Source organism: Mesocricetus auratus, unplaced genomic scaffold, assembly GCF_017639785.1.
Source record: "Mesocricetus auratus isolate SY011 unplaced genomic scaffold, BCM_Maur_2.0 Super-Scaffold_100038, whole genome shotgun sequence".
NCBI classification, from domain to species: domain Eukaryota; kingdom Metazoa; phylum Chordata; class Mammalia; order Rodentia; family Cricetidae; genus Mesocricetus; species Mesocricetus auratus.
In genome coordinates this window covers 9587765-9615704 of record NW_024429216.1, presented here as the reverse complement: position 1 = coordinate 9615704, position 27940 = coordinate 9587765, and the positions used below count along the sequence as shown (strand labels likewise).

The window sequence follows — 27940 nt, the reverse complement described above, 5'->3', positions numbered from 1 at the left end:
CTTTGTATGCCTGGTGCCAGAGGGGCATTGGGTCCCCTAGAACTGGAGTTGCAGATAATTTGTGAGCCAGAATCTGGGTCCTGTGCAAGAGCAACAGTGTTCTAAAGGAACGAGGCATCTCTCCAGCCCCGAAGTTTCCTGAACTTTTCGTGCACTCGATGGTGTGAAAGTTACCTCAGTGAAAGACGAGATGAACACGGTGGCTTAGAGCCTCAGTCTAAAGCCCTTTGCCAGCTTCTCCGTGGCTCTGTGGCCGTCAGCAAGTCCCCTCCCCTCCCTGTGCCTCCCACTGATAACTACTGGGACATTGTTTAGGAGGGGCACCAGTCGGAGGGCCCCTGTCGGAAGGAGACCCCTTCAAGTCCCAGCCTCCTCCAATCTGCGCGCATTCCACTGCGCTGAGAAGTCTAACTCCCTAGACTCCACAATCCACCATTCTGCACCGCACAAGATTTTGTGGCACCCCCTCCTAGCTGAACACATGAGGGGGCTCACGTGAGTCACCCCAACACAGAGAGCACTGGCAGAGGGCGCCCATCTGCCCGGCAAGGACGACAGGCACGCAGCGTCTCTCTCCCCACTGATATATTTGATAATTGTTCAGAATTAGAACCGGAAATGGCATTAGCCAGGGGACGGGGCGGAGGGGAGTAAAAAAGAGCCCAGGGAGGGAACGAGGGGCAGGGTTGCCAGGGAGAGAGGGGAGAGAAAAGGAAGGGAGAGGAGAGGCGGGGACTGGGGTGGGGGGAGAGAAGCCAGCCAGCCAGAGAAGGGGGAAGGGGGCAGTAACCAAGGTGTGGGAGACAGGGGGGCCACGGGGAGAGAGGGCCCCTCCCCCAGAGTACAAAACGGGGGTCGGAGAGGGCTGTCCTGGGCTGTGGGCAGGGAAGACACGGGCGACGTGGTGGGCTGAGGTCAATAGTAGGTCTCTTTCTCCACCCAACCTGGAATGACAGAGGAGACAGCATGAGAGGCAGGCAGGGTGTGGCCTGTCATCCCAGCACCGAGGAACTCGGGGGACAGGCGTCTAAGAGCGGAGCGAGCTGCGTAGACCCTGTCTCAAGACACACACTTGGAAAGAGAGATGGGGAGGGGCACAGTAGGCAGAGAGGGAAGAGGAAGAAGGGGGGACCCGCCCTCTGCACCCCCTCCCAGCCCTCCGTGCGCCCCTGGCCGGCAGCCCTCACCCCCGGGGTTTCTGCGCAGGATGAGTTTGCGAATCTCGTCGTAGACGAAGATGAGGAAACTGTAGGGGAAGGCACAGAACCACCAGCTGGGCCTGCAGAGGGGACAGGGGAGGGGACGGACGTGAGGGACGTGTGCCCCGGGTCCTGAGCAGGGCCTGGAGTCTGCGGAGTGCCCTCTGGGAGGTAGGGACAGGAGTGGGGAGGGAGGCATCCAGGGAAACACCAGGGCGAGTGTGCTGAAACTGAAGGCTGAGCCAGGCCGTCGAGGGTGGGGACCGTGGAGCCCTGGTGGCCCGGGCACTCACTTGAGAGGGTACATGCGAAGCGCCACGTCCATGCCCGGGCAGTAGGACAGGAAGGCAGCCAGAGCCGTCTCCTCAAACAAGCCGAAGATCAAGATCTTATTCCTGGAGGCACGGGCGAGAGACAGGGCTAGACGGGGAGCGAGCCCGCACCAGGCTCCCCAAGCCCGCAGACACCCAGACAGGGGGCGGAGAAGCAAACGGAGCGAGGCTGTGAGTTACACCGGGGAAGGAGCGGAGGGAACGGGGCAGAGCGTGGGACCCAGCAGAGAAGAAACAAACGGGAGACACAGAGACAACGCGAGGTGCAGGCATTGGTGACAGAGAAAGACATCCAGGCGCGGTGGCGCCGGCATGTGACCCCAGCACTTGGGAGGCTGAGGCAGGAGGATTGCCGCGAGTTTAGGAGTCGAACGTGGGCTAAACACCGAGGCACTGTCTCAAGCAGGAAAAAAAAGGGAAGGGAGAGAGAGAGAGAAGAAGGAGGGAGAGATGGGGAGAGGGAGAGAAAGAGAAAAGAGAAGCGGGGACAGGTTCATGGAAGCAGTGGTTAAAAAAAAAAAGTCTGGAGTCCCAGAGCTGTCACCCACAGGGAGAGACCAGAGTCTAAAACACGCGACCCTCGGGAGGGAAGAGGCGCAGAGCTCAGAGGGAGGGATGAGAGACCCGGGCGGACCCGGGAGGGGCGTGGCGTAGGGAGGGCGTGGCGCAGGAGGGCGTGTCGTGGGGCGGGGCGAGTCGTGGGGCGGGGCGGGGCGTGCCGGAGGCTCACTTCATGCCCTGCTGGAAGACCGAGTTCCTCCTGGTCTTGCAGATGATCAGGTCGGCCCACTGGACCACCACGATGCTCACGAAGAAGGCCGTGTGGCACGTGAACTCCACCACCTTCCTCTGCTCGTACGTCTGCAGAATCGAGAGATGCACGAGGGTGGGGCGGTACCCTGTGACGCAATCCCCAGGGTCCTTCACTGCCCCGCCCTCCTGCACGGGGTTTCCAGGGCCTCAAATGTGCATTCCTTCTTGGATTCGTAGCCCCATGGGGGCACAGGAAGTTGCAGATGTTTTAAGAAGAAGAATTAAGGGGGCCTTACTCGTTTGCCGGGAACCGAGCGCCCTGTGGATGCCCGCACAGGACAGGCAGCAGCTAGGTTTTGAAGGGACGGACAGAGGCATGTATGAAGCCTGGGCTGGGCTTTGTAGAGAGTCCCGGGAGAGTGGTGGGATGTGGCCCCAGGGCAGAGAGGCCAGCACGGGACTTGAACTAGCTGCTGGCCTGGTCCTGATGACGGATGCTCAGCCCCACTCACCCACTGCTGCCCGTAACTGTCTTCCAGGTCATTGACAGTGCGGTCATCCCAGTTCAGCCGGATGCCCACCAGGTTACCAGGCAAGAAGCCATTTTCCGCCAGAATGACAAAGTAGGAGAAGAAACCACCGAGGGCCTGGATCATTCCTGGGGGAGAAGGGAGCCCAGGCGTGGGGGGGGGATGAGGCAGGAGCTGGCAGCATGCCCAGCGGGCCCCCCCCCCCCCGTGACCCCTGAGACCGCTACAGCAGTCTATGGGCTGCTCAGTCATCCTGCCTAAGCCACGTCTCGGGGTGGGGTCCAAGATGGCCACCTGCTCAGGGACGAGGGAAGGGGGCTACCCACATAGATGGCATCCCCCCCACACCCACCCAAGCACACTGCTACCCGATTCAGGCTGCCCAATATTCTAGACATCCTGGAGGAGTCAGGCTTAGTACCACAAGCCTGGGAGCCCAGCTATTCGGGAGGCTCAGGGCCCGGCTAGGATACGGGACGAATCCAAGGCCTGCCTGGCAACCTAGTGAGACCCTGTCTCAAAACAAAACAATAGAAAACACGACAAGGATGTTGCCGGGCGGGCGGTGGTGGCGCACGCCTTTAATCCCAGCACTCGGGAGGCTACACTATTGCCTACATAGTGAGCTGGAGGCCAGTTGTTAAAAACAAACAAAAAACCCTAAGAGGAGTCCAGACTCGGGTTGCTTCCACCCCATGGGTTTTGCTTTCCGGGATGCTCTCTGGGGCTCCCGCCTGGCTCCTCCCTTGGAGCCCTGGGACCAGGGCCACGCCCACTCTGCTGGGCCAGCTCGTGAGGCCCCCAGTCCTCACCAATCTGCCCGTAGGCCATGCTGATGAGTCGTTCGTTCACCAGTTTGTCTGTGCGTGGGTTCCTGGGCTGTCTCTTCATGATGTCACTCTCGGCAGCCTCGTAGGCCAAGGAGATGGCCGGAACCTGGGTGGGAGAGAGACCGGGCTGTGTGAGTGGGCAGAGAGCGCACGCGCGCCAGAGAGGGCGGCCCCGCCCCAGGCCTCGGCGGCAGTCTAGCTTACCATGTCGGTGCCCAGGTCAATGCAGAGGATGGTGATGGTGCCGAGGGGCAGAGGGATGTTGGCCATGATGAAGAGCAGGAAGGGTGTGATCTCGGGGATGTTGCTGGTCAGAGTGTAGGCAATCGATTTCTTCAAGTTGTCAAAGATCAGACGGCCTACAGGGGAGGAGCAGGCTTGGAACTTGGGATCCACCGGAGCCCCATATCCTTGCCCCCCCTTTTTCCGAGGTACTGGGAGATTGAACTTAGGCTTCCTGATTGCCACACTCCTGGGTCCCTCACTGGGGGATTCTAGGCAGGGGCTCCACCACTGAGTCACACCCCCAGACCCTCACTGGGGGATTCTAGGCAGGGGCTCTACCACTGAGCCACACCCCCAGACCCTCACTGGGGGATTCTAGGCAGGGGCTCTACCACTAAGCCACGCCCCCAGCCCCTCACTGGGGGATTGTAGAGGCTCTACCTCTGAGCCACATTCCTAGCCTCTTGCATCGTTTTATCCATTCACCCTCACCCACTCACATCTGCATACACACCTCTGATCACAGCACTCCTTGGGAGAGCCTTGGGAGAGCCTGTTTGATAGCGTCCATCAAGGTTAAAAGCATCCTTCACCCCCATCAACCCAGCAACTCTACTTCCAGGTTTATACACAAGAGAAATGACTGCTTATGTCCCCCAAAAGCCAAGTGCGCAAATGTTTACCATAGCGTTATTCACAATAGCCTCAAACCAGAGCCAACCTGAAAGTCCACGGCAGGTGAGTAGTGGCCAAATCACGGGGCATCACAGGAGAGACAGGGAGGGGGGAGACACAAACTCGTGAACCCATAGGCGCACCTGAGGCATGAAACTGAGCAGCACAAGTCGAGCACAGGGCTACACCTCCGTTGGTAGACAGAGCACCTGCCTAGCACGCTCGAGGCCACGGGCTCGAACCCTCGCACCACATTCAAAAACAAAACGAAAGACTGGGTGTGGATGCTGGGCCTGAGGGCACAAGCCTTTAATCCCAGGGCCAAAGAGACCAGTCTCAAAATAAAGTTAAAAATCAAATGGTCCTGGGGCTGGAGAGATGGCTCACAGGATAAGAGCACTGACTGCTCTTCCAGAGGTCCTGAGTTCAATTCCCAGCATCCACATGGTGGCTCACAACCATCTGTAATGAGATTTGGTGCCCTCTGCTGGCCTGCAGGCATGAAGACATATGCTGTGTACCTTACACATGCTAGACAAGCCCTCTCTCAAGCTTGTTCCTATTGACTAGAATCTGAAGAGTGTCCAGGTGTCCATATATGCAAAATTCTGTCAAGTTAACTCGGGATGCATGTGGCATATCTCAAAAATACAGTCAGCACAGAGCACACAAAGCCAAAACCTAAGGATTAACACGGCCAGCCCCGCCCATTGTCTTCTTCACGTGCCGAGCTACAGGGGAATCATTAAAAAAGACTCCTATCAGTGGGAGCAGGGCCTGTCCCTATCGCTCTGGCTGGCTTCCAGAAACCCATTCCTCATGGTGGGTTGCCTTGTACAGCCTTAACACAAGGGGCGGAGCTTAGTCCTGCAGCAACTTGATTTGCCATGCTCTGTTGACTCTCCTGAGAGGCCTGACCCTTTCTGAACAGAAACACGGGAGGAGTGGATGGGGCGGGGCAGAGGGGAGGAAATGGGAGGGAAAGAGGGAGGGGAAACTTTGCTTGGGAAGTGAAGTAAATGAATTAATTAATAATAAAAAATAAAAACAATTTTATGTTTTCATATCCCATTTTGAAAAATGTCAGGTGTGGTAGTACATGCTTGGAAACATAGCACTTGGGAAGACAGGAGGATCAGGAACTCAAGGTCACCCTCAGCTACATAGTAAGGTCAAGACCAGCCTGGGCTACATGAGATACTGTCTAAAAAAAAAAAAGGTAATAGACTAAAATAGGCATTTCTCAAAAGAGAATACACAAATAGGCCAGGCATAGTGGCACAAGCCTGTAATTGTAGCACTCAGAAGGCAAAGGTAGGGTCCCAGCAGCTCTGGGACCAGCCTGGTCTAGATAATAAGCTCTAGGCCAGCCAGGACTGTATAGCCAGACTGTTGAAAAAAAAAATCAATGCTGGCTGTGGTGGCACTTGGGAGGCAGAGGCAGCTGGATCTCCAGACATTCCAGGCCAGTCGGAGCTACAGAGTGAGACCTGTCTCGAAAGGCAGAAAAAAAAAGAAATTCGAGAACAAAGACAATCATACTTAATGCCACGGCAGCATCAATAGAGGCATCCCACTGCCTCAGACAGGGAGGCTTCGATCAAGAGGATGAGAGAGCGGGAGAAGAGGCAGGGAAGAGGAGCCGTGACCGCCGTAGGTCAGGACGTACATGAAGTGTAGTATAGCTGCCTTCCACAATGTAAAAACTAGTTACAGCCATCACGGAAAGCAGCATGGGGGATTCCTTCAGAAAATTAAAAACGGGCTGCAGAGGTGGCTAAAAGTACTTGCTACGGAGGGATGGCTCAGAGGTTAAGAGCACTGGCTGCTCTTCCAGAGGTCCTGAGTTCAATTCCCAGCAACCACATGGTGGCTCACAACCATCTGTAATGAGATCTGGTGCCCTCTCCTGGCCTGCAGGCATGCATGCAGGCAGAAAGCTATATACATAATAAATAAATCTTAAAAAAAAAAAGAAAAAGAAAGCTTGCTTTAAAAAAAAGTACTTGCTACTCTTGCGGAGGACACGGGCTCCATTCCCAGCACCCGCATAGTGGCTCACAACTGTCTGTACCTCCAGTTCCCAGGCTCTAGCGGCTCTGGCGTCTCTGGGCACTGCATGCATGTAGGGTAGAGACATACATACAGGCAAAGCGTCCATACACACCAAGCAAAGTAATGTAAAAAGGGATTTAGGAAGAATGAAATGGATGGTATTGAAAATCTTTGTGTGGCCACATGATCTCTCTCACGTACGGAATCTAAAAGCGTTAATCTTATTCAGATGCGGTGTTACACACCTGTACTCTCAGTACTCAGAATTGCCACGAAGTCAAGGCTCACGTGGACTACATAGTGAGACCTTGTCTCAAAAAGTGCCTTCTTCTAAGAAAGAGTGGATACAGCTCTTGCAGAAGACCATGTTCCTAGCAGCCTTGTCAGGTTGGCTCACAATGGCCTCTAACTCCAGATCCAGGATCCAACGCTGGCCCCTGGCCTCATCAGACACCCGCACTCATGGTGAAAACTGGGAGCTGAATTCACAGAAGTTGAGAGAAGGATGGCAGCTAGGAGAGGTCTTGGGGGGAGGGCAGGGAGAGCGCTAAGTCATGCGTGGCATGTGAATTAAGCTACAAGGAGGAGTAAGCGGCTGTGACATAGCTCAGTAGGTGCAGCGTGTGCTTCACACGCACAGAATCTCCAGCTGCACCCCCAACATCATAACAGAGCAGTCCACAGATGCAGGAAACGCTGGAGTGCCGATATGTGACAAGGCGACCGTCAATTACCCACACTCCAAATGTCCCAATGCCAGGAGAAAGAGCACTGTGCATTTTCTCCCAGAAGAAATGCTAACTGAAGAGACAGATACGTTTAACCCTGTTTAACCAGTAACCGACACAAATGCATATTAAAATATCCCATGGCAGCACACGCCTTTAGTGCCAGCACACGAACTGCAGAGGCAGGCAGATCTCTGTGAGTTGCAGGTCAGACTGGTTTACAGAGCGAGTGCCAGGATAGGTTCCAAAGCTACGCAGAGAAATGCTGTCTCAAAAATCCAAAAAATAAAAAATTAAAAAAAATAACACGCCAGCCTGTTAGGAGCTTCTATCTTTTTATCTTTTATCTTTGAGAGATAAAAGTGCCTGGACTCCAAAGTGCCGGAATTACAGGCACATACCGCCAAGCGCAGCTGGCATTTTGTTGTTGTTGTTGTTGATGTTTTTGACACAGCATCTTACCATGTAGCTCTGGCTGTCCTGGAACTCACTCACTATGTAGAGGACTAGCCTCGAACTTACAGAGATCCACTTGTTTCTGCCACCCAGGTGCTGGGATCAAAGGTATTCTTCACCATGCCTCAAGGGTGGAGATAGGTGGTGGGTGCTATGCAAATGGTGTAGTGCCTGTGGCGGCCAGCAGAGGGCGCTGGAGCCATGGAGCTAGAGTTACAGACAGTAGTGAACGCTAGCATGGATGCTAGGATTCAAACTCGGGTCCCCTACAGAAGCAGTATGCACTCTTAACTGCCCAACCATCTCTCCAGCCCCTCTGCTTTATTTTTTTATTTGAGGCAGGATCTTGCTGTGAAGTGTCAACTGGCCTGGAACTAAATGTTTTGACCTCAGCCTCCCAAGTGCTGAGATTGCCCACATACATCAACACACCTGGCTAATAGGTGCGCATTTTATGTTCTTACGTATCTGTGAGAAATAAATCCAGCCAGTTGTGGTGGCTCACACCTCGAATTCCAGCACTCAGAAGGCTGAAGTAAGAGGATTTTTGTGAATCCAAGACCAGTCTGGGGCTGGAGAGATGGCTCAGAGGTTAAGAGCACTGGCTGCTCTTCCAGAGGTCCTGAGTTCAATTCCCAGCACCCACATGGTGGCTCACAACCATCTGTAATGAGATCTGGCGCCCTCTTCTGGTGCGCAGGCATACATTCACAGAGAACTTTGAATACATAATAGATAAATAAATCTTTAAAGAAAAAAAGACCAGCCCGGGCTACATAGTGAATTGCCAGCCAGCCTGAGACCTTATCAAAAGAAAAACAAAACAAAAACCAGTTCTCACTGTACCAAAGACCTTTGACCTCCTGGTGTCCTCATGTGACAATCATTTTTCTTCAATGAAGCAATTTGTTTCTCGTTCTAAACTGTTCCTAGGTAAAAGATGACTCACGGGTACTTCAGAGTGCATGTGGTAACCAGAGGAGGAGAAACTGGGTCACTTGTAGCTGGGTGACAAAGACACTCACTCTACCTTCTGTACATGGAGTTTCCCCTTGTGGACGTTAAAGACCCCCACCCCAGCCTCTTGCCCTTTAGAAAGGCAAAGCTCTCCCGTAGCCCAGCTCTTTGTAACTCACTTGGAGGCAGAGTTTCACTAAGTTACACAGGCTTTCAAAACCCCCTCAGCCTCCAGAGTGGCTTGGGTCACAGGCCGGCACCACGAGACTGGGGTTCTGTGGGCTTCGAAGCGTAGCCACAACTCGTTATTTTATGTTTTTTGATTGCTTTAGAAAACGTGTTTCCCTTTTGCCGGGCGTTGGTGGCGCACGCCTTTAATCCCAGCGCTCAGGAGGCAGGGACAGGGGGATCTCTGTGAGTTTGAGGCCAGCCTGGTCTACAGAGTGAGTTTCAGAACAGCAAGAGCTACACAGTGAGAGTCTGTCTCGGAGGAAAAAAAGTACAGTCAGCCAGATATGGGAGTTCCACACCTTTAGACCCAGAACCCTAGAGGCAGAGGCAGAATTTCTGTTTCTACAAGTGAGTTGCAGATTAGCCAGGACTCAAGGCATGCACCACTATGCCCAGCTTATTGTTAATTTTTTTTTTTTTTGGTTTTTCGAGACAAGGTTTCTCTGTGGCTTTGGAGGCTGTCCTGGAACTCACTTGGTAGTCCAGGCTGGTCTCGAACTCACAGAGATCCGCCTGCCTCTGCCTCCCGAGTGCTGGGATTAAAGGCGTGCGCCACCAACGACCGACTATTGTTAATTTTTGTTTGTTTTGCTGCCATGGATGAAATTCAAATCCTCCACATGCTAGACAATCCCTCTGAGCTACATCCTTGGCTCATTATAGTACTGATCCCACCCCCTGCTGTGTTCGTGTGTGTGTGTGTGTGTGTGTGTGTGTGTGTGTGTGTGTGTGTGCGCGCGTGTGTGTGATCTCTGGATCTCATAGCCTAGGCTGGCTTAGACTCACACAAATTCATCTGCCTGGTGTGTCCCCACGCCCAGAAAGTAGTGACATTTCAGACGGGAGCTAGACTCAGGGAGAAAATGATGCAAGCATGAACAGTTATTTTCCATAGCGACCTCATGGTGACTCTAGCCTTTTTTGTTTTTTTGGCATTTTCTATAATTATCAATGTAACTATTGATGATCAGAATGTAAAACACGAACCAGACCCTTCTGTGGCCACTTCAAGACCTTCCAGGAAACGGGGCTGGAGTTGGTCGGCTCTGCCGCGGGGGCTCCCCTGGCACACCAGTCCCAGCCGTACGCCTGTCCCCTCGGCCCGCTTTGCAGGAACTGACTTTCTCTCTGCCCATGCCTCCCACCCTCATCCCAGATAAGCTCAGGGCTCCTTCTCCACCCTGGAAGGTGACTGAGCCCCAGCCCACGTCAGGGGATGCCTCCCAGAATCCTCTGCTTTGCAGTGACGGTATTTACAGGACACCGGAATAGGCCTAGACTGCCCTGGTGGCCGGTAATGCAGGAGCACCGTAGCCGGCAGCGCATCCTGCCCTGGCCTGTTCCCCTCCCCCAACCACTCACCTTCCTCCACGCCAGTGACGATGGAAGCAAAGTTGTCATCCAGCAGAATCATGTCGGCAGCCTGCTTGGAGACATCAGAGCCAGCAATGCCCATGGCCACCCCGATATCAGCCTTCTTCAGGGCAGGGGAGTCATTCACACCGTCGCCAGTCACAGCCACGATCGCTCCCTGGAGGGAAGAAGGGTGAGCATGAGCACCAGCCTCCTCTCTCAGACCCGGGCTCCAGGCCCAGCCTCCTCCCTCAGACCCGGGCTCCAGGCCCAGCCTCCTCCCTCAGACCCAGGGCTCCAGGCCCAGCCTCCTCCCTCAGACCCGGGGTCCAGGCCCAGCCTCCTCCCTCAGACCCGGGGTCCAGGCCCAGCCTCCTCCCTCAGACCCAGGGTCCAGGCCCAGCCTCCTCCCTCAGACCCAGTCCTCCCTGAGATTAGGTGGGGGCTCACCTGTCTCTGGCAGCCCTCCACAATGATGAGCTTCTGCTGAGGGGAGGTGCGGGCAAAGACAATCTCAGTGTGGTTCTGCAGGATCTCGTCAATCTGCTCCGAGGTGAAGTCCTTGAGGTCGGTGCCGTGGATGACACAGGCTTTGGCATCCCTGAGAAGAGCAGAGTGGTCAGCGGCCAAGGCCAGAGTGAGGAGTGTGTGTGTGTGTGTGACCCCTGACAGGCAGAGGGACAGACTACAGACGGGGAGACAGAGTCAGGGATAAAGATGGAAAGCCGGAAGCCAGAGAAACCAAACATGAATATACGGGTGTGTGAGGAGAGCAAAGGGAAGAAATATGGGGCTTCTTCCGCAGATCCTTTGAGAGCAACTGCTTATCACTGTTTATAACCTGACCACTAACTAGGTGGTGGAAAGGTACATTCCTTTAATCCCACCACTTGGGAGGCAGAGGCAAGCAGATGTTGGAGTTTGAGGTCGGTCTGGTCTACATAACAAGTTCAAGGCCAGTCAGGGCTACATAGTGAGATCCTGTCTCAAAAGAAATATTTAAACATAATTATCTGAACCTGCTCCTCCCATGCATGTTTTTTGGGGTGGTGCTGGGGATGGAACCCAGGGCCCCTTATTATTAGGCAAACCACGCCCCCAGCCTCTCACTGGGGCCTCTAGGCAGGGGTCCTACCACTGAGCCACGCCCCAGCCCCTCACTGGGGGATTCTAGGCAGGGGCTCTACCACTGAGCCACGCCCCAGCCCCTCACTGATGGATTCTAGGAAAGCTCTGTCTCTGAGCTATATTCGTCGTCCTCGGTGTTTGGGGACAGACCTTGCTGGGTAGCTCTTGGCCGGCTGCCTCCTCTTTTGAGTGCTGGGATTATAGGTGTGCACACCCGTACCCGGCTTCCTTACTTTGTATTTGTGTTGTTTGGGGAGGACCTGTAGGTGGCGTGGCTCCTCACCTGGGGTTGACCTGGCTGACGGGGATGTTGAGCCGGGCAGCAATGTCCTCCACAGTCTCGTTACCCTCGGAGATGATGCCTACACCTTTGGCGATGGCCTTGGCTGTGATGGGGTGATCGCCGGTGACCATGATGACCTGTAAGCATTGCGTTTTAGGGAGGGCGGGCCCTCCTGCATCATCAGCCCCTGGCCTCACCTCCACGAAGCTACCCCCCGGACGCACCTTGATGCCTGCGCTGCGGCACTTGCCCACGGCATCGGGGACGGCTGCCCGGGGAGGGTCGATCATGGACATGAGACCCACAAAGCAAAGGTTGTCTGTGGTGAAGTTCACATCGTCACAGTCGAAGGCAAAGCCCTTGGGGAACTGCTCCTCAGGCAGGTAGTAGTGGCAGAAACCTGGTGACAGGGACCGAGACGGGCACATGCAGGCGCCGGCCTCGGGGCCTCCGTGCCCGCACCCCGCGGTCAGTCTCCCCAGACGGCTCCCAGCATGTTTCTTGTTCGTTCGTTCATTCACTCACTCATTCATGGTGCATTCTGGCCCCCAAGGGTCCTCAGAGACGGACCTGTTCCTGCCCCATCCAAAGTACACACCCAGCACACGCTCGCCCAGGCCGCCAAGCTCCAGGTAGGCGTTCTGGAAGGCCTCCTTCATCTCTTCGTCCAGGGGCTGTTCTTTGCCCTGTAGCAGGATGGTGGCGCAGCGGTCCAGGATGCGTTCAGGGGCGCCCTTCATCACCAGCAGGTAGCGGTTGTCGTTGGGGTCTTCAGTCTCGTGGATGGACAGCTGCAACGGAGAATGGTGTGCGCTTAAGCCACGCGTGGGGGAACCGGAACCGGAGACTGTGCAGCACCCAGCGAGGGAGAGCGCCCACCGGGCGCCAGGACAGGACAGCGACAGATAAGCGCACTGCCCGCGTCTCTCCAGCCCTTTTCCTCTCTCAAGTCTCCTGAGATCCCGGCTCAACCCTTTCCCGCCTTCCCATCCCTGTACATCTCTCTCACAGAAATTCCAACTATCCTTGAATCATATACTCTCCCTCTGCCTTGTCGGGACCCAGGATACAGCCACCCCAAATCTAGCAGTGAGCTTGTCTCTGCAGCCTGTCTAGAATCTCTTCTCACTCCTCTGCTGCCCTCCCCGGATCCAGCTATCATCAACCCTCACCTGAATCTTTGTATCTACTTTCTCTGCATCAGCCACTCTGGGCCAAAGTTCAACAGCAGAACAATGGCTTAGAATCCCCCAGTGAGGGGCAGGGGGTGTGGCTCAGTGGTAGAGCCCCTGCCTAGAATCCCCCAGTGAGGGGCTGGGGGCGTGGCTCAGAGGTAGAACCCCTGCCTATAATTCCCCAGTGAGGGGCTGGGGGTGTGGCTCAGTGGTAGAGCCCCTGCCTAGAATTCCCCAGTGAGGGGCTGGGGGCGTGGCTCAGAGGTAGAACCCCTGCCTATAATTCCCCAGTGAGGGGCTGGGGGTGTGGCTCAGTGGTAGAGCCCCTGCCTAGAATCCCCCAGTGAGGGGCTGGGGTGTGGCTCAGTGGTAGAGCCCCTGCCTAGAATCCCCCAGTGAGGGGCTGAGGGTGTGGGTCAGTGATAGAGCCTCTGCCTAGAATCCCCCAGTGAGGGGCTGGGGGTGTGGCTCAGTGGTAGAGCCCCTGCCTAGAATCCCCCAGTGAGGGGCTGGGGGCGTGGCTCAGAGGTAGAGCCCCTGCCTAGAATCCCCCAGTGAGGGGCAGGGGGTGTGACTCAGTGGTAGAGCCCCTGCCTAGAATCCATCAAAGTAGGGGTGTGGTTCGGAAGCGCTTGCTAATATAAGGCCCTGGGTTCCATTTCTAGCTCCAAAGAAAATAAAAACTAAAAAGAAACTGTAAGTCAGTGGGAGATGCTGCAGCCGCTTTGGCAAAGAGTTTCCCCAAAGGTGGAGACAGCCCAACCGTCCATCAACAGATGAACTGATCAACAAGATGTGATGTAATCACACAATTGGGGCATGGTGGCTCACATCTGTCACCACGAGACCTGTGAGGCCGTGGCAGAGAATGACCATGAGTTTGAGTCTTGCCAGGCTGGGTCATAGAGTGAGATCTTGTCTCAAAACACAGAAAAAAGTAAAAATAGAATAAAGTAAAAATAGAATAAAAAGTCATGAGGAGCCGGGCGTTGGTGGTGCACGCCTTCAATCCCAGCACTCGGGAGGCAGAGGCGGGTGGATCTCTGTGAGTAGAGCCAGCCTGGTCTACAGAGCGAGTTCCAGGACAGTCAAAGCTACACAGAGAAATCCTGTCTCAGGAAAAAAACAAAAACAAAAAACAAACTAACAAAATCATTAGGAAGCTGGTGGTGTGGTTCAGTGGGTAGAGGTGATTGCTGTGCAGGCCTGGAGACCAGAGTTCTATCCCTAGAACTTCCATAAAAATTGGCGAGAACCAAGTCCACAAAGTTGTCCTCTGACCTCCGCAAGTAATCCCTGCCATTACATATACACGATAGTAAATAATTTTAAAAAGAACGAGGCTCCGGTGGACGTTTTGATGGCTCCTGAAAGCGAGGTGGAGTGAAATAAGACAGATCTTTAAAAAGGCCAAGCATTACATGATCTGTTTTTTATGAGATGTCCAGAACAAGTGAATCCAGAGACAGGAAGTAGGTTAGTGTTTGCTGAGGCGCGGGGGGGTCTGCTGGAGAAGGGGCGGGCGGAAGCTGAGAGGGTGCGGGGGTTTCTTTCTGTGGTGATAGAAAACAGCCTAAAATGGACTCTGTAGGCGGTTGCCCACACCCGAGTACACCAGCACAGATGCTCGTGGTATGCAGTTATAGCTTCTCAGAACCGTCTAACGTTAAAGGATGTGCACCAAGGCCTGTCCCCCCCCCCTCCTGTCATGGCCAGGTCTCCCCGTTCTCAATGCCTTATCCTCACTCCCTTACCACAACGGCCGCAGTTCGGGCAGGTTGCACCCCTGCCTCCGCGCCTTTGCACGTGCTGCCTGAATTCCTTCCTTTAGACCTGCAGGCAGGGCTGCTTCCCTCACCCTCTGATTATCCGTCTCCTGGGACTAGAGCATCAGAGAGAAATTGTCTCCTGCTGCTCTCACTACCCTGGGTACCTCAGTCCCTAAAACAGCTCCAAGAGCTCAAAAACGTTTCTGGAAAACGTGTGAAAACTGGCTGCCCTTACCCTTGGGATGGTGGTCAGGGTCCACCCCCTACCATAGGAGGCTCGTGTCTCTTGCACCCCCATTCCAACCTCTCAGAGTGGAACTCTGCTCCAGCCGCTTCCCCTCCCCCCTCCGGCTAGCCTCACCCTCAGTTTCACAGGTGGGAAACCGAGGCTCGGCAAACATTACTATCTTGCCCCAAAGCCGGAGCGGGACTGAGTGGCTGCATCCCGGAATCTTAGGAAAAGTCCTTGTTGTTGCTAGATGTCCCCAGGCTGTAATGTAAGCCACCTCCTCCATGCTGGACATGACTGGCGCCGCCAGGGAGCAGAGTTCCCGTGGTGACCTGCAGGAGGCTTTCACCCACGGTGTGAAACTATGCGGAACGCCGCCACGGTGACTGAGGATGGTGGTCAGGCTGCTGACCTTCCTGTCCCCGAAGCTTTCCAGGAGTTGGGGCTCCAGAAACGGTTTCCGTGAGTTGTCACCCGTGCGGCAGCTGTCATTCCCCACTCCTGTGACTCGTCACTCTCGTTTCCTGAAGTCAGCCCTAATTATCCCTACCTTTCACAAGTTCCACTGGGGTGGAATCTTTCCTTGGTGTGAGACAGGGTCTCACATAGCCCAGGCTGGCCGGCAAAACTTGCTAGGTAGCTGAGGATAGCTTTGACGCCCTTACGGCCACCTTCTCGGTGCTGGGATATGGGTTTGGGCCATCATGCCTGACTTGTTTCTTGTTTTAAGACAAGGTCTTGTGTAGCCCAGGTTGGCCTCAAACTTACTATGTAGCTGAGAAAGGCCAGGACCTCCTGATTCCTCCTGCCTCTACTTCCCAAGCTTTGGCTCACAGGTGGTCACTAACACGCCAAGCTCAAGGAGACATTTCATCTCTCTCTCTCTCTCTCTCTCTCTCTCTCTCTTTGGAGACAGGGTTTCTCTGTGGCTTTGGAGGCTGTCCTGGAACTTGCTCTGTAGACCAGGCTGGCCCCGAACTCACAGAGACCCGCCTGCCTCTGCCTTCCGAGTGCTGGGATTGAAGGCGCGCGACCCCAGAGCCCGCCCGGCCAGCCATCTCTTCCCACACACAGCGTGGGGAGCCGAGTCCGCCCGCACCTGGTATTTGTTGGTGGAGTTGAAGGGAATCTCTGCCACTTTCTTGTTTCTCTCCCGCATCAGCTTCACAGAACCCGAGGACAGCTCGATGCACTTGAGCAGGGCAGACTCAGAGGCGTCGCCAGCCACGTCCCTCTGAGGCAGGCAGAAAAGCTGGTCAGTCAGCAGTGGGGCGGGGAGAGGGAGGGAGGAGAGGGCAGGGGGGAAGGGGTGTGGGTCAGAGTGGGCAGGGGGCCGCACCCACCTTGAGCACGGGGATGTTATCCTGTCCACCCTTGAAGACGGCCCGGTTGCAGAGTCCAGCGATGTGGGACAGGGCCACCCAGGTGTGCGAGCTCTTGTCGAAAGCGGTCCCTGCAGGAGTCACGTGTGAAGCCGGGAGGCCCCCCCCCCGGGGACCGGATGCCCCGTCCCCACCCTGAGCCCCCCTGGGGACCGGATGCCCCCGTCCCCACCCTGAGCCCCCCCTGACCTGACTGATCCTCGGTGGTGTCGGCCTCGTGGATCTGGTTGTCAAACCACATGTGAGCGACGGTCATGCGGTTCTGGGTGAGGGTGCCCGTCTTGTCCGAGCAGATGGTGGATGTGGAGCCCAGGGTCTCCACCGCCTCCAGGTTCTTCACCAGACAGTTCTTGCGAGCCATGCGCTTGGCCGTCAGCGTCAGACACACCTGGAGGACGGGCGAGGACAGGGGATCTGCACACACGTCCACAGCTCACCTGCCCGGCCTCAGCTCAAACCGTGGTGTTCTCAGACTCCCGCTCACCAGCGCCCCACCTCAGTGAGGAGGGGCGCTGGAGAAAAGGCTCAGTGAGAACCAGCACGTCCTGTTCTTGCAGCCGACCCAAGTTTGATTCCCAGCACCCACATCAGGCAGCTCACAAATGCCCCCCAAAATAAGTAACAATGCAAATTAAAAAATAATAAAGTGAGAAGGGCCGGGGGGGGCTGCAGTCAGGGAGTAATGTGTTTTTTTGTATAAAATAAAAATTTTAAAAATCTAAGTAAGAAATTTAAAAGAAAAAGAAAAAATGTTTTTAAAAGACTGTAGTGTCTTTAAAGGGGCGCGGGAGGCCCTGGAGAGATGGTTCCTCTGTTAAGAGCACTGGCTGCTCTTCCAGAGGACCTGGGTTCAAATCCCAGCACTCATGCAGCAGCTCACAGCTGTCTGTAACTCCAGTTCCTGGGGACTGGACATCCACGGCAAAATACCAATGTGAACAAAACAAAATAAATAAATAAACAAATAAATAGAGAGGGAGGAAGAAGGGAGGGAAGAAGGGAACGACTATATTTAAGCAATTCACGCACTAATGCATCGGGGTGGGGCTGAAAACAGGGTATGGCGTGGTGCAGCATTACTTTATTCTAAAACTGGAACAAATGGGCTGTCAAGATGGCTCAGTGGATAACAGCACTTGCTGCCAAGTCTGACGACCCGAGTTCAATTCCCCGCACCCCCACGCGGTGGAAGGAGAGAACAGTCGTCCTCTGATCCCCACCTGGCTACTATAGTGTGCGTGTATGCACGCACGTGTGTGTGTGTGTGTGCACGCGCGTGTGTGCAGGCGAAACCCTCAGACACAGAAAATAAAGCGGCTTCCTCTTTACTGGGGCTGGAGAGGCGGCTCAGGGGGAAGAGCCCTTGCTGCTCTCCCAGAGGACCTGGGTTCAGATCCTAACATCTACGCCGTGACTCACGACCATCTGTGACTCCAGTTCCAGCCACACACACACACACACACACACACACACACACACACACACACACACACACACACCCCACTCCCCACCCCCGTCTCGGGCTTCAGCCTTACCGTGACGGTAGCCAGCAGCCCCTCTGGGACATTGGCCACGATGATGCCGATGAGGAAGATGACGGCCTCCAGCCAGGAGTATCCCAGAATGAGGGAGAGGATGAAGAAGGACACGCCCAGGAATACCGCCACGCCCGTGATGAGCTGGATGAAGTGTTCGATCTCAATGGCGATGGGCGTCTTGCCCACCTCCAGGCCCGAGGCCAGTGTGGCGATGCGGCCCATGACAGTGCGATCACCTGTGGCCACCACCACACCCCGAGCGGTCCCTGTAGGGTCAAAGGGAGGGGCTCAGCTCTGCTGGGACCCCGGAGGCTGCAGGTGCCACCTCCTGAGCCACCTCGGGGCGCCCTCCGTCACCTTCTACACAGTTGGTGGAAAAGAAGGTGATGTTCCTGGTCTCCAAGGGATTGTCGTGTGTGCAGTCCGGGGAGCGGGTCTGGGGCTCAGATTCACCAGTCAGGGAGGAGTTGTCCACCTGAGGATGGAGCAGCAGAGTTAAGGTTCAGCAACAGAAAGCAAGGAACCAGGGCACCCTGGAGGAAAGCCTGTCCCAGGAAGTCACAGGAAAAGGGGAAAGGAGCCCTGTTTGGCCTGTGGTATTTGGGAAACCGGGAGGCAGGATGTTAAAGGAGACAAGGCAGGAACAGGACCTCTGGGCCAGGTCCAGCGTCCCTCAGAATTCCTGTGGGATGGGCCTGGGCCTAGACTATTATGTCTGAAGGAGGCTGGGGCCTGGAGCCCTGGGTCTGAGGGAGGAGGCTGGGCCTGGACCCTGGGTCTGAGGGAGAAGGCTGGGGTCTGGGCTCCTGGGTCTGAGGGAAGAGGCTGGGCCTGGACTCTGGGTCCAAGGGAGGAGGCTGGGCCTGGACTCTGGGTCTGAGGGAGAAGGCTGGGGTCTGGGCTCCTGGGTCTGAAGGAGGAGGGCTGGGGTCTGGGCTCCTGGGTCTGAGGGAGGAGGGCTGGGGTCTGGGTCCCCGAGTCCGATAGGAAGGGCTGGAGTTAGAGGCTTTGAGGGGTTTGCCTCCTCATCCCTGAGCATGGAGAGCAGAGCGGGAACCACACTGACCCACCTTGCAGCCATGGGCCGAGATGATGCGAAGGTCAGCTGGGACCCTGTCCCCACCCTTGATCTCCACCAGGTCCCCGACCACCACCTCCTCAGCGTTCACCTGCATCTTCTCCCCTTCTCGGATCACGAGGGCTTGCTGGAGGCGAGACACAGGGGTCAGCCCTGGAGCCTCCCCTACGCGGGAGTCCCTGGGTACAGCCCGCCTGGGTACGGCCCTCCTCACCTGGGGAACCATGTTCTTGAAGGACTCCATGATCTTAGAACTCTTGGCTTCCTGGTAGTAGGAGAAGCAGCCTGTGATGATCACCACGGCCGCCAGCACGATGCCCAGGTACAGCTGCGGGGACGCAGCAGGACAGCGGCGTCACGACAGCCCCGCACACGCCCTACCCAGGCCTGCAAGGGGGCTTTGTGTGTCTGTCTGTCTGTCTGTCTGTGAGTCTGTCTGTCTGTGCCCAGGTACAACTGCGGGGACACAGCAGGACAGTGGCATCATGACAGCCCTGCACACGCCCTACCCAGGCCTGCAAGAGGGCTTTGTGTGTCTGTCTGTCTGTCTGCCTGCCTGCCTGCTTTTATGTTGCGGGCCTCGCCTTGCATTCAGAAGACTGAGCTTCTTTATTATTCTGCTTTTCTTGTACTTATTTCTATCTTTTTAATTATGATTTTATTTATTTATGTGTGTCTGTGTTCATGCACACATAGAGGTTAGAGGATAACTTCATGTTACATCCCTTGGGACCGTACACCTTTTATTTTTTTTGAGACAGGGTCTCTCTCTCTCACAGCCTGGGACTTACCAAGTGGTTAAGGCTGCCTGGTCATTGAGTTCCAGGGGTCAGCCTGCCTCGACCTCCCCAGCACTGGGATTACAAGTGCTTGTCACCACCAGGAATTCTGGGGCTTGGACTCAGGTCCTCAAGCCTAAAGGGCAGGTGCTTAACCCACACCTCTTCCTTTTTCTCTTTTGAGACATACCCCAGGTTAGTCTAGAACTTGCCACATAGCTGAGGATGATCTTGAACTCCCGAAGTGCTGGAATTCCAAGAATGTCCCACTACATCTGGCTTTGTTTTCTTGTTGTCTGTTTGCTTTTCAGACAGGGTCTATGTATCCCTGGCTGGCCTTGAACTCACAGAAATATGTCTGCCTCCAAGTGCTGGGATTAGAGCCCACTCTACCCCACCTGGATCTGAGATAAGACCTTTGCAGGCTTGGCTGGCCTTGAAGTTTTGATCTTCCTGGTTTAGCCTCCTCAGTGCTGGCATGAAGGGTGTAGGCCACCACGCCTGGCTCTGTAGACCTGCTTATGCCGACGGCACCTGAGTGGGCCTATGTCCCTATGACCATGGCAACTGTTTGAACCTGCGTCCTCCTACGGGGACTCTCCCCTCCTTACACACACGTGAAGATCTCTATGCAGTTGTGAGCGAATCTGTGTCCACAGGTGTGAGAATTGGTTTGTTTGTTTTTTGAGACAGGGTTTCTCTGTATTGCTTTGGAGCCTGTCCTGGAACTCGCTCTGTAGACCAGGCTGGCCTCGAACTCACAGAGATCCGCCTGCCTCTGCCTCCCGAGTGCTGGGATTAAAGGCGTGCGCCGCCAATGCCGGGCTAGGTGTGAGAATTATACCAGCCTTGTGTCGCACAGGTCCCGTGTGGGGTTAGATGAGGCCTGACATTCCTTCTCATCTTTAGTCATCTGTTAGGCTGTAACCATCTGGTGGCACCTGTTTCCAAAGCTGCTGAGGTGGGAGAGCCTTAAGCTAGAAACCTTCTCTCTGTAAGTAGGGTCTCTTGCAGCTTACTCAGGTGGATCCTCCTGCCTCAGCCCGCCTAGTGCTTGCATAACAGGCTTACATGACCACACCCAGTTTTGTAAGGTGCTAGAGATCAATCCTAGGCCTTCAATTGTGCTAGCTAAATGCTCTACCAGCTGAGCTACAATTAATTACAAGTTATGTGGAAGTTAGACAACATTAGTCTTCACTTTCCACTTTGAGAGAGGGCGTCCTGGTTTGTTTGTTTGTTTAGTATCTATTTATGTGTATGACAGCTTGGCCTACATACATCTTTGCACACCATGTGTGCCTGGTGCCAGAGAGTCCAGAAGAGGGCGCTGGACCCCAGGAACTGTAACTGTAGATGGTTGTGAGCCGCCATGTGGGTGGTGGGAACCGAATCCAAGTTCCCGGCTAGAGCAGCCGGCGCTCTTCCTTGCTGAGTCACCTAAGCCCACGGGCCACTCCCACGGCACACTCAGGCGGGTTGGACTCTCCTATCTCTCCCTCCCATCTCCCCACAGAAGACTGGTATTACAGACGCAGGCCCACGCACGTGTCAGCGTCACGTGGGTGCTGAGGATTCAAACTCGGGCCCTCCTGGCGTGTGCAGCAAGTGCTTCGGCTATTAAGTCTTCTCCCTAGCTGATACTTTCTGAGACAGGACTCTGCCGTGTAGCCTAGGCTGGATTCGAACCCATAATCTTTCTGCCTCAGTTTCCTGCCTGAGGGAATGACGGTTGTGCTCCACCACAAGCGTCCTCTATGGAGGCAGAGAATTGAGCCCAGGCCCTCATGAAAGCTTGCCAAATAAACACCCCACCCGTGGTTTCCTCGTGGTCGAACTTGTTTTCTCAGAGGTGGTTGTGACAGTTGGATGATAGGTGAGGGACTCTGAAAAGTCCGGATGGGGAGATGTGGTGTCTGCGTTCCTCGGTGTGTGGGGGCCCGCGCAGGCCAGGGTGTGTGCGTACTCACATTGTCACGGGAAGGGTCGTCTTCGGTTCCTGCCTGGATGCCATAGGCCAGGAAGCAGAGGATAGCCCCGATCCACAGGAGGATGGAGAAGCCCCCAAAGAGCTGTCTGCAGAACTTGACCCACTCCGGGGTGGTGGGGGGGTGGCGTGAGAGCATTAGGCCCGTCCCGAGCCAGGATCTCCTGGGCTTTGCTGTGCGTCAGACCCTACAAGACACGGGACTCATATGGGAACCTTCCCGGGGAAGTCCTGGCACCCCAGAGCAAAACCAGCCCCCACAAGCACCCGGAAGGCCAGTCTCCAGCCCTGCTCCCTCAGACCCAGGGCCCCAGACGTCAGCCCTGGCTCTGCGACCCTCACCTGCACACAGTCCGTGTTGTATTTCCGGCAGACCTCTTCTACTGACATCTTGTGCTCTGTCTGAAGAGTGATTGGGGAAGAAGGCTCACAATCCCACACAGGTCTTCCGGGCAGGCAGGACTACTGTGGGGCAGTACTAACGGGGGCGGGGGGTGGGGGGGTGACACTCACCATCGCCACCTCCTTCTTGAGATCATCCAGATCTCGGCGCTCTTTGGCCTTGCCCTTCTTGGGGGAGCTCTTGTCATCTTTTTTTGTCCTGCGAGGTGGCGACACGATAGCTGTCAGAGCCACCAGACTGCGGGCGAGAAGGGGTTCCAGAGCGACACCGGCCCCGCCCGCCTCTCCTCTTGGCCTGGCCTCTGCATAGCTAGGCCGGGGTTCTCTCCGTGTCTCTCAGAGTCTCACTGTGTCTTTGGGCACCTCCCAGAATTCCCCCAAGACTTGTCTCATCTAGCTAGCCTCATCGTGTCTAGTTCCAGGTATCTCTGGGACTTGGGGTCATCGTGTCTAGGTATCTAGGGACTTGGGGTCTGTTTGTCTCTCCCCTTCACCACTTTAATCTGTCAAAATATTTAGTGTGTGTGTGTGTGTGCGTGCGCGTGTGCGTGTGTTTGCTGACGAGTCTGCATGGAGGTCAGAGGACGGCCTGCAGGAGACGGTTCTCTCCTTCCGCCATGTGTGTTCTGGGAATCAAACTCAGGCCGTCAGGCTAGGAGGGAAACTCCTTTGCCCACTGAGTCTATTTGCCGGCCTCTTTTAACTTATTATTATTAAGAAATGGGGGGCCGGGTGTTGGTGGTACACTCCTTAATCCCAGCACTCGGGAGGCAGAGGCAGGCGGATCTCTGTGAGTTTGAGACCAGCCTGGTCTACAGAGTGAGTTCCAGGGCAGCCTCCAAAACAATACAGAGAAACTCTGTCTCGGTTTAAAAAAAAGAGAGAGAGAAAAGAAAAGAAATGGGGGTCTTGGCCGGGCGTTGGTGGCGCACGCCTTTAATCCCAGCACTCGGGAGGCAGAGGCAGGCGGATCTCTGTGAGTTCGAGACCAGCCTGGACTACCAAGTGAGTTCCAGGACAGCCTCCAAAGCCACAGAGAAACCCTGTCTCGAAAAAACCAAAAAAAAAAAAAAAAAAAAAGAAATGGGGGTCTTAATTTTTAGCCCAGGCTGTCTTAGAACTCACTATGTATCACAGACTGGGACTCATAACAATCCTCCTGCCTCAGCCTCCCAAGGGCTGGATATGGTCATGAACCACCATGTCTGGCGTGTGCGTGTGCGTGTGCGTGTGTGTGTCCAGGCTAATTTCTGTTCCTCCTGCCTCCACCTCTGGAGGACTGGGTTACAGGCCTGTACCACATGACACTGTTTATGCAGAGCTAGTGCCGGAGCCCAGGGCTTTGTGCGGGCCAGGCCAGGGCTCTAACCACTGAGCTGCACCCCCAGCATTCTGCGTATCCTTTGGTCTCTTCTCCTTGGGCCGATTGAACCTTCCCAGGCCTCTGGCTCTGGCTCAGTGGTTACGTCCACGCTGTCTGTCTCTCTGTCTCTCCAGTTCTGTCTTGCGTTTCTTTGCTAGCTCGCCCGTCTCCCTCTGCGACCCTCCCATCTCTGTGTCTCATCGAGGGGGCTGTCTCTCTCTTTCATCTGTCCTCTCATTGGATGCTGTCTGTCCTTGCGTCCCTCGTTCCATGGGTCTGTCTCATCCCGTGAGTCCCTGTCTCCTACACCATCTCTCAGCGGCTGAGCCTCTGGGGTTCTCTTTCCCAGGTTGTCTCTGGGGGCCTGCGCCGTCAGGGTATTTCCTGGGGTCTCTGTCCATCTCGCCTGCGTCCCCTTCTCCTCTGGTTCGTCAGTCTCCCCGAACTCTCTCACTTTGGGGTCCTGCTCCCTCCATCCCTTTACCTGCCTCTGTCTCAACTAGAGTCTCCCTCTCTCTCTCAGGGCATTTTTTCCCTGCCTGTCTGCCCCCCCCCCCCAAGGTGTCTCACTACGTAGACCAGGCTAGTCTCATCTTGTGGCGTCTTGCTCCTGCTTTTCTGGGCATGAGCAGGACACCCCGCTGTCTGTGCGTCTGTCTCTCCTTGCTCCCTACCTGTGTCTATGTTTGCCACCGTCTTCCCAGTACAAGGTCTCCACGGAGGTCACCGCCTGCCTCCCCCGCATAACTCTCCTACACTTCAGATGCCTCCAAGGGCTCAGCTGAGCTTGGGAGACCCCACCCCCACGGGCCGGGCAAATCAGGAGCGGAAAGGACACTCCGGATGACAGCTGGGACAAAGGCTCTGGTGAGAGGCAGCGTGCCGCCTGTGGGCTGTCATTCCCAAGGGACTTAATGGGCAAGACGTGAGCCTGACTCTTCTCCTGCAGACAGCTGGGTATTGCAGAGTCTCGAGGAATGAGCGAGAACTGGGAGGGGGTACTGAAGAGCAAGAAAAAAAAAAAAAGCCTTGGGCCTGGACTGAGTTCCGGTTTGGCGGCCTGGTCAGATAGGGGTCTGGCAGGAAAAGCACTGAGGCTCAGTGCTTGCAGAGGGCAGTTGACAGATCCTGCAGGGCCAGGGCCAAGCTGGGATCGGAGGCTCAGGACGGCTCAGCGCTAATCTCCCTGTGACCTTGTCGCAGCCCGACGTGCCTGCTGTCTGCCCCCAGACCCAGGGATGACTTGGGAGTGCAGGGAGGAGCTCTGGAAGCCTGGGAATCCCAAGGAGGCTGTGCTGGGGAGGCAGCAGTTTGGCCCCGGGCCAGCCCTGCAGCAGCACTGCGCCTCAGACAAGGAGGCACGGGGACTTGGGGACAAGAGGCTGATCCCGGAACTGTGGGATAAAAGGTGGCATGTCAGCTTCTGTAGATGAGGCGGACACAGAGAGATGTGAAGACAGCAAGCTATAAGGTCGAGGTGCAGACATAAGCAGCCATGAGGAGAGATGGGGTCTGGCAGAAATAGGGGAATCAGCTGACCCTTCCCTGAGCCCCCGGGGAGCCGCAGTGTGGGTCCCTACAAGAGAAAGTGGGCTGGACTTCTGACCCTGACATAGAGGGGCTGGGACCTGGATTCCTAGGTTTGAAGGGAGAGGCTCATCCTGGCCTCCTGGGTCTGAGGAAGAGGGATGGGGGCCTGAAGCCTCATATCTGAGAAGGGAGGTCTGGGAGTCTGGACCCCTGGAAGGACAGTAAAGTCCATTGTCCCTGGCAACCCAAGCCCTAGCCCCTGCTAACCCTTGCCATGACCAGCCTCCCCCCGGGGGTGGCTTCCATCCGTTGGCATGGAGAGCTGAGCTTTCCCAAGGAGAGCAGGAAGTCCAGATGGGCTCACTGCAGGGCAGAGCACCTCTAGGGGCGGGGGACATGCCCGTCTCCCCGCAGCTGCCTCTGCGGCTTCTAGTGTTTCCCATGCAGGCTGCATCCCTGACACACGCCTGGCTCACGTGGCCTCCTGGCTCCGCAGTCCCCAGCCCAGGGTACCTGTGACTGTCCTTTCTAGACACCACTCCTGGGTACCTGATGACCTCAGCCCCCTCTTCCCATCACTCAGGTGGGCTATCATTCATTGATTTCCTTGGTCTCTGGGTGGAAATGTCTTTTCCTGTCTCTCCACGTCAGCCTCAGTTTCCCCTGTTGTCTTTCTGTGTCTTCCCATGTCCACCTGCCGCCTCAGTCTCTTTTTTTGGCCTCGGTGACTTGTCCCTTTCTTTGTTTTTCGGTGTCTCTTTCTCAGGGTTTCTGCCCGTGTCTATCTCCCCTTCCCCCAACTTCATCCCCATTTTTTAAAATCTGAGACCACTGTGCCTTCTCCCCCAGGCTTCCACACCCCGAGCTTTGTTCCACTTACCTGAAAGCCGTCACCGACTCTCATTTCCCCTCCCCCAATCCTCCCCCACCTAATTCTCCTTCCCTTCCGTTCCCCACCCCAACCCACAGATCAGTAACTGCACCCCCGTCTTCGTGTGTGGCCCTCAGCCTTCATCCGCCATCTTTCTCCCCACCTTTCACGCTCCCTTTGGCTCCCCCGTACCGACTCTTCCTCTTTATCCAGGTGGTCCCCCCGCCCATCCTCTCCTTCCAGGCCAACTCCCCCCCCCCCACCAAGTGCCACCCCAGACACACAGGGAGGACTCCAGGGCTGCAGCAGGGGTCAGGTGGTCAGTCGGGAAAGGAGGCTGCATCTGCTGGAGAGACGCACAGACAGAGGACACACGGACAGAGGCAAGGACACAGCGCGCATGGACACAGCGCGCACGCAAGCTCCCCCCCCCCATCACACGGCTGTGCTTGCACGCCCTCAGCCAAGCACTTGTCTGTCAGCCATTTCTCCTGCTCTTCCCCCTCCTCCCAGCCCTCGGTGTCTGTGCCCCCCGCCCCAGATTAGGGGCTGTACAAACTCTGCAGCCCCAAGTCAGTCCCTGCAGATGACCCTTACACCAGGCCTGGAAGGAGAAAGAGGTCATCTCACGTCCATCCCATAGCCTGTATCTATCTCCATTGGGCCAGGGGACCCGGGGACACACTAACGTAGGTCTCAGACACACCCAGACAGGTTGCGGGCTTTGAGGTGGGGGGCCGGGGAGGGGGCGGCGGGGGCACAGATGGCTGCAGACCCTGCTGCTACGGGGAACCTGGAGCACGCGCACACGCACACACGCACACGCACTCGCCCTCAAGCAATTGCACTCATGCAGCCGGCACGCGAGCAACCCCACAAGGTCAAACCGAGAAGCTAAGGGCCAGCCCCCGCCTCCGCCCCCCGTGGACAAAGCCACCAACGTGCGCCACGGACACCCTTCTTGGACTCAGCAGCCCGCTCTCCCAGACACACCATCACACGGACTGGCCAGGTCAGCCGGCTCGAGGCTCCCCACAGACTCGGCCCCGGGGTGCGGGAGCTCCCCAACTCCCGCGCAGCCCAATGTCATTGCACCCCACAATGTCACACGCGCACACGCAGCGCCCTGCCGACCCCTGCACCTACCCCCATCTTGGCGGCTCCGTGGGAAGAGCGGCGGGCAGGGTGGTGAGCGGGGGCCGCAGGGCGGGCTCAGGCGCGGAATCGGGCTGGTGGGCCTCTGCAGCGGCCGCGCCGCCGTGGGAGCGTGCGTCCGTCCCTCCGTGAGTCCCACCGCACAGAGGCTGCGGCGGCCCGGGCCTCCTCCTCCTCATATGCCCGCGCCCGCGGGGGGAGGCGGCGCCGGCCAATCAGGAGCGGCTCTGAGATGATGGACAGCCCGAGGCCCCGCCCCCGGTACTGCAGCTGTACTCCCCCCCCCCCCGTTCCCCCTGCACCGTTCCAACCTTATCTCTGCAAAGCGGCGACGCCACCCGGGAGCTGAGCACAGTGTGCGCGCGCGCGCGCGTGTGTGTGGGGATCCCGGACACCCCGCGGTGGGTGGTGGACCTCGAGACCCCTTTCAATGCAGGGAGGAACCTCAGGGGTGGGGGCTGTGAGGGAGGGAGCACCCCGGAAACTGTGTCTTTCTGGGAGTCGGGTGGGCACAGGGTATGAAGGAAGCCCAGCGAACTGCAGTAATGCAGGCCCCCAGAGCACCACCATCTTGCAGCACCCCGGGAGTGTGTGCTGGATACTGTCCAGGAAGAGGGTGCTGCAGGAAGGGAAACTGGTGGGGAATAGACAGCAGGCTCCGAAAATTGAGGAGGGGAGCTGCAGAGGCGGAGTCCTAAGACCCTGCTCCCTGCGTCCCCACCCTGACTCTGCTACCCAACGAAATGCCACCGCACACACCACACCAAAGCTAGGACGCTGCAGGAGGCCCCTGCTCCACGGTTAGGCACCACCACCTCCTCTGCACACACCACTCAACAATGTCCCAGTCACACCTTCACACACGACCCCACTGTCCTTCAACCGGAGGCTCAAAAGCCGGTGGGAGGGGAATCCACCGAGAGCGCACAGATCTCGCACCCACCGCA

The 27940-nt window shown here is 56.2% G+C and overlaps 1 protein-coding gene across 1 annotated transcript; it reads right to left on the bottom strand.

Annotated features, from left to right (window-relative positions):
- Window positions 1–570: 570 nt before the first annotated feature.
- Window positions 571–27187, bottom strand: Atp1a3 (ATPase Na+/K+ transporting subunit alpha 3). The gene is given in 24 exon segments (XM_040734701.1): window positions 571–944; window positions 1188–1279; window positions 1493–1594; window positions 2262–2392; window positions 2797–2942; window positions 3627–3750; window positions 3849–4003; window positions 10334–10502; window positions 10775–10925; window positions 11736–11872; window positions 11960–12135; window positions 12334–12526; window positions 16008–16142; window positions 16252–16361; window positions 16480–16678; window positions 17826–18094; window positions 18186–18303; window positions 18899–19033; window positions 19121–19234; window positions 21656–21796; window positions 21798–21860; window positions 22015–22074; window positions 22186–22312; window positions 26985–27187. Coding segments are annotated over 24 exon segments (3264 nt in total). The 5' UTR covers window positions 27173–27187; the 3' UTR covers window positions 571–915.
- Between the last annotated feature and the right edge of the window lie 753 nt (window positions 27188–27940).